At 42.3% G+C, this 12,076-nt stretch overlaps 1 protein-coding gene across 3 annotated transcripts in view; it reads left to right on the top strand.

Annotated features, from left to right (window-relative positions):
* Positions 1-12,076, top strand: part of cunh20orf194 (chromosome unknown C20orf194 homolog) — a 52,037-nt gene that overhangs the window by 9,316 nt on the left and 30,645 nt on the right. For all 3 annotated transcript variants that reach the window (XM_038304651.1, XM_038304650.1, XM_038304649.1), the window contains exons 6-8: positions 6,732-6,838; positions 6,937-7,014; positions 7,271-7,372. In XM_038304651.1, the coding sequence (XP_038160579.1) occupies positions 6,732-6,838; positions 6,937-7,014; positions 7,271-7,372 (287 nt within the window). The remainder of the gene's footprint in view (positions 1-6,731; positions 6,839-6,936; positions 7,015-7,270; positions 7,373-12,076) is intronic.

Here is a 12,076-nt window from a genome sequence, read left to right as displayed (position 1 = left end):
CAAGACTGACGCCAACAGCGCGCAACACAACACACCGCGCACAGAATCAACCCGAGAGCAGAAAAGCCGCCCGGCGCCCGACCTCCACCCATTTCACCCTCCACCCAGATAACCCTACATTAAAGATGATCGGTCAGGGATTAGGAAAACTGGCATAATAGTACGCCATGCGCTCAGTGTAAATATTTCTATCATAGGCAGCCTTCTGTTCAGTGATGCAGGTCAGACATTAAAAAATTTTCATTAGATGTTTTTCTCTTAGACATTGGAGAGGTGCATTTAAATGTTATAGAGCTAAACATGTTAGATTGGTGACCTGTTATGTTATTATTATTGTCTTGTTGCTGCATTTATTTTGTCAGGGAAAACTGATCCTGAGTCAGTTAAAAGTCAGGGAATTCTGAAATGATGTCAGACTGTGGAAACCCTGAATAAAATAACGATGTATAATGATTCTCTAGAAAAGTCACATTATATTAATAGTATTATCTTGTATAAACATAGCGTGACTCTAAAATAAAAGTTGTTCATTTATGACATTGACTTCTGTCTTGTGATTTATCTTAAGTTTTTAACCTGTCAAGTGGTTGTTTAGATTTTTAACGTTACAATTTATATTTTTCCAAGCACACAACAGTTTAAAGCAAAGTTTAGTTTGAAAAGAATGTGCAGGAAGGATTGAAAAGCATGTTAACACGGTAATGTAGGCTGGAGTTCATTATCTGACGCATACAGATACACACCAGGAACCTGGAAACTTAAAAAATATTGAATTACAAAAAACATAAAAAAAAAAAAACATGTTTCATTAATATATATATACTAAAATGAATATTAGGAACTATATTTATCAAACATTATACTGGGCAAGTAAAAATAGTTTCTGGGCAAATGAAATGTGAAAGTCACTTGCCCTAAAATCCTTAACTTCAACCCCTGCTCTACGCATTCGCAGATCTCACGCGGCAGAAGTGTAGCAAAGCTCAGGTGTGTAGAGAAATCCCACGGAGAAACCGCTCGACTTCTAACCAATGATTCGTCTGCATTTCTGGGTCTTGAAGCGAAAATCCTTCAGACCAAAGTGTGTCTGTGAGCTTACAGACTTATCTACACATTTGTAGATCTTAGCGCACCTCAAACTAAACATTTAGTTTGCAATATAAACCTTTAGTTTTCAAATAAATATTTGGTTTGTTAAATAAATATTTAGCTCCATGTTAAATATTTAACAAACCAAATATCTAGCTAGCACCAAACTAGCTTAGCATACGCAGTCGATGCAATCAGCTGGTTTTCCTTAGATAGAAAACTTTGAATCAATCTGACTGGATGAGATGACATGATGTGAATTGGAGCTATAGAAATAAACTGAATAAAATTTCTACTGAAATCCTTGTTATATTATTGTACTTAGTTTAAGTGTTCAAAATAACATTGAGCTTAAAAACATTTATATGAATATAACTAATGCATTAAAAAGTCAATTCATACAAAAAAGGGGATTTAAACATTTTTTTTTAAAGAAGAAAGAGTGAATTCAGTATGTAGCTGTTGTGCAGCAATAGCTCCTGCTGGCAGTGAGGTGGTGAAAAGCGCTTGGAACCACAGCAGGAACCTTTTAAGAGCACGAAGCAGACCTGCTGTCAGAAACAGGACAGATGGACGCTGTATTTTTTTTGTGATCAATTTTTTATTGTTTTCCACATTTTTTACATTAGAGGAGGAACATTTGCACCAACCACAGGTAGTCAAACGTTTGTAAAGTGTATAGAAATCTGTGTCATCAATAATAGAACACCTTTCCTCCCCACCCATGTCTACACCCCCCAGCCCCTGCCCTCATTTCCACCCTCCCCACCCTGTGATGTCAAGGCTTTAAAGAAATAGCAACAATAATAATAAAAAATGATAGTAAGAAATAAAAAAAAAAATGTTGGAAATAAAGTAAATAAAATTAATAAAAGACCCCCCTTCCCCCACCATCCAGGAATCACATCCACTCAATAGACCGGCAACAATAATACATCAGAAAGGAAACAAAAAAACGTTCACAGGGATAGCAAGTCATATAGATTCATAGTAGGGATGCACGATATCGGGATTTTGGCCGATATCTGATATTTTAAAACTCATGTAGCCGATAACCGATATCGATACCGATGTTAAAGCTGGACAAAAATAAGTAGTCATTGAAAATAGCAGTTTTGTTATCCATTTCTGACACTTTGAAAAATAATATACTCAAATATATTTTCATACGCTGATATCAAATAGATTTTTAAAAACGCGATATCGATCTATTTTACTTTCTAAATCTGGTGAAATTTCATCGTTCTGTTACAAACTCTGGAGATATTTTGCAAATTCTTGTGAGATTTTGTTAGTAAAATAGATCGATACCGTGTCAATATCTCAACATATAAAAATATGGCAACATTTGGTGAATTTTGGGGGGATTTCGTAGCATAACGATGACATATAGCAATATTTCATTAGTAAAAGAGATTGATATGGTGTTTTTAAATGGCAATATATCAGCATATGAAGATATTGGGATATTTTAATGGATCAATATTTTTTCCCTCGTCTTTAGAAGTTTTTAAGTCTGTAAAAAAGCAGTTTTTGTCCGATATTCAGTTTTAAGGCCGATACCGATAGGGGACCGATTATATCGTGCATCCCTAATTCATATATGAGCACATGGACAAAGTCAATAGGTCAAACAAACATAAAATTAAAAGTAAATATGAATGAGTTTGGAGCATGAACAAAAATTAAATAAGAAATAAATAAAAAAATTATGGCATAAATGCATGTATAAATTAGTGCTGTCAAAATTATCGCGTTATTATCGCGTTAACGCGAGGCCATTTTAACGGCGATAATTTTTTTAACGTGAGATTAACGCTATGTGGTTTTATGGTAAAATTTTCCAAGTACATCCCGCTGCAGCCTGCGGGGAGGCGGGGCTATTTTCCCCCAGTCTATGCATTTCTCATAGGCTTCAAGAGCGGAGCTCCTCAAGGAAAAAAGACGCTCATACACTGGGTGACGCTAGTGCCTTTTCTTTAAGCCCCACCACCAACAAACAAGTTGAGTGTCTGGTAACTAGTAGCAACCTGAAATACGCTGAGAAAACAGATTACTGAGGGGAAATGGAATCTGCTACGGCACTCTTGCTGTCACAGGTCGGTATCGTGTGTGTGTGTGTGGGTGGGTGTGTATGTGTGTGGGTGCTTGTGTGTGTGTTCTCATTTTTGTTAAGAGTCTGAAAAGTAACTTTCATAGACTACCTCCATCTAGTGATGTCGGTCTATTGATTTTCATGTATTGATTGAAAATTGTTCATTATTACCTTGGTTAATTAACATCTAATGTTAACTCTACTACATTTTATAGCAGCAGGGTAAAATGCTTGTCTTTGTTCAAAAGACTGTATTAACTGTAAAGACTGTCTTTTACATCAGCCTGTTTTCAGGGCCTTTTTTTGGCTACATATTTGTTATTTTTTGCTACATGCCTCCCCATCTTCTTGCCATATGTTTCTATGGCATAAATCAGTATCTGTGACCTGTTCTCATTTAAAAAAAAGAACATTGGCACAAACCTAGCCTGTATGTATTTTTTGTATGTCATCGAGAGTATTTAAATGATTTTCAATCAGAAAAAAAATGTGCGATTAAAATGCGATTAATCGCGAGTTAACTCAGGCATTGATGCGATTAATCGCGATTTAAAAAATTTAATCGATTGACAGCACTAGTATAAATATTTACCACAATTCTGAGAGTTTCTTTAATAATTTAAACCAGCAATTAATGTTTGATGATTTAGCACCGTGTGATGGAGCTGAGGAGAGCAGTGTTGCCAACTCAGCGACTTTTCAGACCCCTCCAGCGACTATTTTTCAAAAAAGCGACTAGCGACAAATCTGGCGACTTTTTACTGTGTCACTGGCGGCTTTTGGAGACTCTTACGTGAAAGCATGTATCGTTCCTACTCTGCCGTGGGGCGCCTCCCCCATCCCAACCCCGTTCTCCCGCAGGAGTCCCTCTCAGCGCTGCAGTCAGAGCCGCAGGATGTTTACCCTCAGCGTCCAGACTGCAAATGAAGCGCGCATGCGCCGGGATTGACGGCGCAAATTGATCACAATAATTAAAATAGCCTGCACTTTGTAAAGTGAAAAAAGTCGTAACATGCAACTTTTGTCAAAACAAATGAACATGGCACGGAAGCACCATGTTTGTTTGGTTTTAAAGTGGGGAAACGTAACGTTAGTTTCTCAGGTAGCTCATCTGATGCTTTCCTTACCGTGTTAGTAGGCTACAGACAGTGATAAGGTTGGCTACTTATTTTACTTTTAATTTCATTTGAATTAGCTTAAGCAGCGTTTAGATTTTCTTTATAAATAAATTAACTTGCAAACACCCCTAGTTCTCTCATTTTTATTCCAAATACAATTTATAATTTGAATCACAGGCTATTTTTATCTCTATGGTTCAGTATTTTCTCAAGTAGCAACTTTAACTGCTATACTTTCCTGTCTTAAAAGGCAGAACTCTTCTAGTCTAAAAAAACTCATTTGTTGAAATGGGGGGGCCTATTGTTTGAACCCCTTAGGGGCTTTAAAAACAAAAATGTCTTTTTTTGCGCTTTATGAAACAAAGTAGCTGAATTTGTTATACACTGATACCTGCAGTAATGCAAATGACTAAATATTGTCTAACTATGTTTAATTTACCAAGTTGATTTTGTTGTCTTTTACTTTTTTAAAAATGTAAATAAACAACAGTTTTTGTTTTTTTTTTTATGTAAAGAAGAGTTGGAGTCTGGCTTTTAAGACATGGGCTGAGGGGCGGGGATCACAGCAATATGCACAACAATTGATAAACGGGAAATGGAGAGCTTTCAAAATCAAAATAAACAAATTTAATTTCGATAAGCTGATTATTTCAGATATTTACTGACAAGGGATTATTATATAAGAAAAATTAAAATGGGGCAAATTTAGTAATTAAGGTAATAACAGGTGCTAATAAAGAGAAGATGACTAGAGAGATTTCCACACTGTACCAGGCTCTTTTGAAGAATAGGAGAAATTCATCACTTTAAATAAAAGAAAAACGGGAAGGAGAACTTTAAAATGAGAGAACAGAGAAAGATTGGTATAATATTGGCAGGATGCAACATTCTACCACCGTTTCAAGAGGGTGACGAGAGTTGAAATGGAAAAACATAATTACATTTTTTTTATATAAAGGCTAAAACAAAAGGGAGATTAAAATATTCAACATCGAACGGTTCACATATGTACCTAAGATACAGCAGGGGAATTTTGAAGAAAAAATGTGAAACGTGGATTGAATATAAAATGGGGTAATGACACCATAGGTTAATTAGAATAGAGAATTGATCTGAGACTATTTGATCATATATAATGGATGCCCAAGTCATAACATTGATTTGCGATTGTTGTCTTGATATAAGCTTATGTATGTTTTTTTTTCTTGTTAAATCTTTTTTCCTTAATAAAATTTAATTATCAAAGAAAAGAAGACTTGGAAATCACTACTAAATGACTGAATGTTCAACATCAAGTGTGATGACTCACCCCCCCTTTTTTCCTCTCGCATTATTTTCTTATTTATTTAATTTTTTTTATTGAATGAATTTAATCACTTTTTTGTCAGTTTGAGATGCATTTTTAAAATACTGTTTACATATTTAATTATTCCACCCATTTGTGTCCTATGTTTTGTTTTTTGTTTGTTATATATTTTGTACTGTGTACTTGTTAAGACTTGTTCACCTAGACAACTGTCCTCTGGAGCTGGGTAGGTTGGGAAGGAGGTTTAGAAAATTGAAAATTATAGTTTTGCCTTTTATGTTGAACTGCTATGTCATGGTCTGTAATGCTTTTTCAAATAAAGAAAGTGGATTATAAAAAAAAAAAAAAAAAAAAAACTTAACTGTACAAAATGTTAATAACAGCTTTGCTAAGAGAATAAATGTCTTTACATCCATGATGTGATATAATTAATTTGGAATTGATCAGTCCTGGAAATGCGATCTCTGCCCAAACTATGGTAGCACATTTCTCAGCTTTGGATTTGTAAATAATTGTTTTGGTATTTGTTTTTTTTATTTGGATTTAATTTTACATGTTTAGGATATAGTGCATAATCTAAAGAACGACACTACTATACAGAAAAAAAAAATCAAACATCAGAAAAGCAATAGACTGGGGGAAAAATGTAAAATGCATCCATTCTCTCAGCAAAGTTGTTTGTATCATTTTATACATTGTAGTTTAGCATGCTTTTAAGGATAGAAATAAGTAATGGTGACAACCTGCTGTAATTACCATTATTTAATTTCCACCTGGATCACTTTCTGTTTGCGCGGTTTCAAATGAGCTGATGGTAAAGATCATGCTTCCAGTGCAGATCTCGTACTGACATCCCAATATGACAGATTCAGGGGGAGGAAAGGTCTTAGTCTGTGAGGATAAGGCTACAGTACCCTTTTTTTTTTTTTTACTTTCAGGGGAAATAGCTGCACAAAGTAGGACTAAAGGTGATACGAATGGAAAACAGTTTTTTTTACATAAAATGACATGTCTTAGTGTGATATACCTGTAAATAAAGAATATATACATTCAAAAATACTTTGCAAGTCTTATAAACTAACAGTTTTTTTCACCAAGCAGTATGCTACCTTTTTTATTTTAGGATACATTCAGAAGTTTGATATGTTTATGGTGGAAAAGTGGCCACTGATTCAATCGTTCGCCCTTGAAGGCATAGGTGGAGGAAGCTTTTTCACGCTCAAATACGAGGTATTGCTAAACCAAAGTCAGAAATCCAATGATTTAAAACATCTGAAATAGTTTTGTAATATTCTACTCCCTGTTTTTTTCATATTTTAATCATACAGGTAGTTGATATGAGTGAGAAGCTGTGGCAGGTTTACAACAAACTTGATCCTGTGTCCCTGGATAATCTGTTAACTGAGGTAAGATTAAGTTTGATTTTATAAGATGCAGCCTAATTAACACAAATTAACTGTAGAACAAAAGGACATTTGTTATCCTTGTTCATCTTCAATGTCTCAGTTAAAAAATGATTTTTTTATGCATCCAAGGAAACACAGCACTTTAAGCGCAGCTTTTTGACATTTTTAATTGTTGTGTTAGTGATGTGAAGAAGGTCAAATGAATGATTAAACTATTAAGTGTCAATGGTACAATATGATGCTTTTTGGATTTAAGGGCTTGGCAGGCTTTGAGAAGCAGTGGAGTTTCTTCTTCTCCAGAATCGACCTAGAGAGTCACCTGTCCATCTTGGATCTGTCTGAGGCACAGGCAGGACAGGTATGTTAACCGGCTCTTGGTACCACAAAACCTGTCAATCTTCTAATAATGATTAATTACTTGACTGCCTTTTAACCATTAGTCCACATTCATCAGTAGGACATGTTGATATACTGTACAGTTAAAAAAAAAAAAAATCATAAACCAAGCAGATTTAAGCTCATGGTTATCCATAAGTTTGTGAACTGAATAAATGACCCAGAAATATTATTGATGGCAATAATAATAATAATAATTAACAATATATTTAATGGTATTGTTTATTTCTGTTACACAGTAAAATAAAGTTAAAATAATCACACTGTAGAAGACATTTGGTCCCCCTACCCATTGTCCATTAGCCCTACATACAAAGAGGAATTGGGACACCACTACCCCCATGGGAACAAGCACAATTCAGGGGTAGGGCTAAAAAGTAGGGTTCTCTTTCAACATTCGATTCGGTATCTCACTATCGGACACGCCCCCCAGCGCTGTCTCCAGAAGCACTATAACATTACGCCAGCCCTGACTGGCTCACGGAGGTGACGTCTGCTACTGGGGAGGGACTTATCCCCAGTATAGAAACAGACGTCACGCTGGTGATCCTCAGTCTAAAACCTCTTCTCGCTCCCAGAAGCTTACTCGGACGGCTAATACAGCAAGTATTGAGCTAGCTTAACTGTTCACAGAGCGAGCTAACAACTCGGTCAACGAACGCTACTCAGTACAGTATTCGGCTGTTCCGAGTTCCCTTTCCACTGCTGGCCTGTCACCAAACAGCAGCAGCGGCAACTAGTCACCAAACTAGCTGCTTTCTAATTTTCGGAGCTTACAAGGCAGCTTGAACTTGTTCTCGCCATGGACAAGGGCAAGCCACCTGCTAGAGCCTGCACATGCGGCAGCCTTATAGCTGGGGCAGACACCCATCCTGTCTGCGCTTCGTGCCTGGGGCTGCAACATGCCCGGGACGGCATAACGTCGCCAGCTAGCTGTGAGCACTGTGCTCGGCTCTCCCTCAAATCTCGTCGGCGCAGGCTAGCGCGCCAAGCTAGCCTGTCGGAGGTGGACCCTGTGATGGAGGTAGCCAACCCCCCACCACCAGTGCTCACTGTCACCGAAGAGGGAGAGCCCCTATTCACCGGACCCAGTTGGGCGGACCAGCTCGACGCTGTCGCGCCACTAACTGACCCGGAGGAAGATGAGGCCGCCCTCCCGGATCTTTGCGACCCTGCGGGCGGAGAATCCGACTCGGAGGTGGAATCCGTTAGCCTCGGGTCTGACGACTACGAGCAGGACTGCGGGCCTTTCATCATCCCACTGGCTGCAAAGCCAGTGGAGGTGGGTGACACTCGCAGCGGCTCCCCAAACCCGTCTGCAATGGACCTACACGATGTCTGTAGAAGAGCGGCTGTAAAGCTAGGCATTGAATGGCCTGAGACCTTCACCGAGACCACCACATCCCGGTATGAAGGGAAAAGGCTCCCCAAGGCCAAATCTTCCACCAGGCAGCTTCTGCTGGTTTTTCCGGAGTGCATTGAAGAAGCGACCCGGTCCTGGTCCAAACCTCTCACCGCTAAGAACCCCGTCCTGGGAGGGTCAGCGCTGGATTGGGTTGGCATGGAGGACAGCGGCTTCTCACATTTACCTCCTGTGGAACCGCTGCTTGCTTCTCACCTGCACCCATCACAGAAACCTGCAGTGGCGGCGGCAGGACCCGCTTTCCCTTTCAAAGCAGATTCCTTTCAATCTGCTCTGAATGATAAGAGCTACAAAGCGGTGGCTGCATCGGTGAAGGCGCTTAACGCTTCATCTCTCCTTCTCGCTTACCAAGCAGAGCTACAGGAGCAGATGACGGGGGCACCGAGCGAAAGTCTGTGGGAAGAAGTGTGCGTGGTGACAGACCTATGCCTTCGCCTCCACAGAAGCGCTGTCCAGGCCTCCGGAAGAGCCATGGCCCTGATGGTCACCCAAGAGAGGGCCAGGTGGCTCAACCTGTCCAGCCTGTCACAGAGAGAGAAAAACCATCTCCTCGACACACCGGTGGACCCGAAGGGATTGTTCGGTCCTACCGTTGCGGCCATGCAAAAGCGCTGTGAGGAGAAAAAGAGAGAAGGCGAAGCGCTCAAACTCTGCCTGCCCAGAAGAACGCAGCCTCCTCCGGCAGCGATGCCCCGCCAAGCTTCCGCCCAGGCAGCGGCCCGTCCGGCTTACCGCATTCCAAAGCGAACACCCCAGTCGCAGTCAGCTGACCGCGACCGTGTGAAGCACATCGAGCCTAAAGGATCGTGGGGAAGGAAACCCTTCGTTCCGCCGGCTGCACCGGACAACCAAACTGCCTCTCCCGTCACAACGAGCGCAAAGAAAAAGAGGCGCGCTACCTAGGGAGCTGGCTTTGGGGTCGGGGAGCAGGCACTGCCAGACACCTGCAACCCCACCCAGAAATGTTCTGTTCCAGTTAACGAAGCCTTGTTCAGGGCTACTGAAACGGTCTGCAGAGCCAGAGTTAGAGCTCACAGTTCAGAGCCGGTTGAAGAGGAGGAAGGTGACCCACCCGGAGAGCTCGTTGGAGCCACAGTGGTTTACAAGCACACACCAGTGCCCAAACACTCTTTTTCCCCCCTTCAGAAAATGTTTAATAAAAATATATCCTGGCGCACAACCAGGCCAAGAGCTGAGGGTGCAGCCACAACCAAAAAATATGGGAAACATATTGAAAATGACACAGGAACAGAACACAGCCGTGCGGCTGCACATGAGGCCACAAGGTGGAGCCCTCGCTCCACGTTTGGCACAACCGGCCGCTATCTCTGCAAAAGTGGAAGCGGATTCAGGGCAGCCGCGGATGAACACCACAGCTGTGCTGCAGCTCCCTCAGCTAGTACCGCCAAGAGATCGGTCAGGAGCACACCTTGGCCCACTAGCCGGCAAAAGCCAGCTGTGGCGAGCGTGTGGGGCATCGGACTGGGTAATAAAGACTGTGTCCAGAGGATACAGGCTCCAGTTTGCCGCAGCCCCACCCCGTTTCAGGGGCATAGTACAATCTCATGCTCGGGGGGAACATGCACACATCTTGCAGGAAGAGATAATTTCCCTGCTGAACAAAAACGCAATCCGGCTGCTTTCCCAGGAGGAAAGCGAGGAGGGGTTTTACTCCAGGTACTTCCTCGTCCCGAAAAAGGACAGGGGCCTGCGACCTATATTGGATCTGCGAGCTCTGAACACATATCTGAGAAAGTATACGTTCAGGATGCTGACCCATGCAGCTCTGATACGGTTTGTTCGCCGCGGAGACTGGTTTATCTCCGTCGATTTAAAAGACGCGTACTTTCACATCCCTATATACCCTCCTCACAGAAAATATCTCAGGTTTGCATTTCAGGGAAAGATGTACGAGTATCTCGTACTTCCCTTTGGCCTGTCGCTCAGCCCACGGGTGTTTGTAAAATGCACCGAGGCTGCAGTCGCTCCTCTGAGGGAGAAAGGCGTACGCCTGGCAACTTATATAGACGACTGGCTTATTGCAGCTCAGTCCCCAGCGGAGCTCATGACGCACGCAGAGATACTTACGTCTCATCTGGCGGCTCTAGGTTTCTCGATAAACCGGAAAAAGAGCATTCTAACCCCGGTGCAAACAATCACTTTTATTGGTCTGTCCCTGAACTCCAACGAGTTCAGAGCGCGCCTTTCAGTGGAAAGAGAGGAAGCCTTTCGGGCTTGTCTGGCACTCTTTCGCAGAGGCGCGCATGTGAAACTCAGGCTCTGCCACAGACTGTTGGGTCTGATGGCGTCAGCGCTGGCCGTCATCCAGTTAGGCCGTTTACATATGCGCCCTTTTCAACACTGGGTTGCGTCCCTTCGGCTGAACCCGGTCCGACACGCTCACCGCAAGGTGATGATTTCTCCAACATGCGCACGAGCTTTGAGCCCGTGGAAAAGCCCCACGTTTCTCAATACCGGGGTTACCATGGGGGAACCATCCAAACAAGGAAGGTTATCACCACAGATGCCTCGTTGACAGGCTGGGGTGCCACGCACGAGGGCAGGATGGTGAATGGCACATGGAGCTCTCTGACACAGACAGCTCACATAAATTGTCTGGAGCTTCTGGCCGTGATGCTGGCACTAAGACACTTTCTGCCCTTCATCAGAGGGCACCATGTTTTAGTGAGGACAGACAATACAACGGTGGTCGCTTACATCAACAGACAGGGTGGTCTGCGCTCTCATCAGTTACACACGCTGGCACACAGACTGATAGTCTGGACCAGCTCACGCCTGCTGTCACTGAGAGCGATCCATGTACCAGGAGTCATGAACAGGGGCGCAGACTTGCTATCAAGAGGCAATCCCCGCTACAGGGAGTGGAAACTCCACAGCGAGGTTGTAGCTCAAATTTGGGAGAGATACGGCCATGCGGAGGTCGACCTCTTTGCATCAGAGGAGAATGCTCACTGTCCAAGGTTTTTCTCCCTGACCGGAGAAGGTGCTCCCCTGGGACTGGATGCACTGGCACACAAGTGGCCACAGGCTCTACTGTATGCCTTTCCCCCACTGGAGCTCATTACTCCTACACTCGCCAGAGTACGGGCAGGGAAACATGTACTCATTCTTATAGCCCCCCGTTGGGCGGGGAAACACTGGCTAGCAGAGATCTTCCATTCACTGTACGGCGAGCCATGGCGGCTTCCTCTTCGCAGAGATCTGCTGACGCAGGCTCGTGGA

Source organism: Cyprinodon tularosa, unplaced genomic scaffold (assembly GCF_016077235.1).
Source record: "Cyprinodon tularosa strain WSP-4 unplaced genomic scaffold, ASM1607723v1 ctg54, whole genome shotgun sequence".
Lineage (NCBI taxonomy): Eukaryota > Metazoa > Chordata > Actinopteri > Cyprinodontiformes > Cyprinodontidae > Cyprinodon > Cyprinodon tularosa.
The sequence above is the reverse complement of the archived record's forward strand: the minus strand, read 5'-3'. Positions and strand labels throughout refer to the sequence as shown.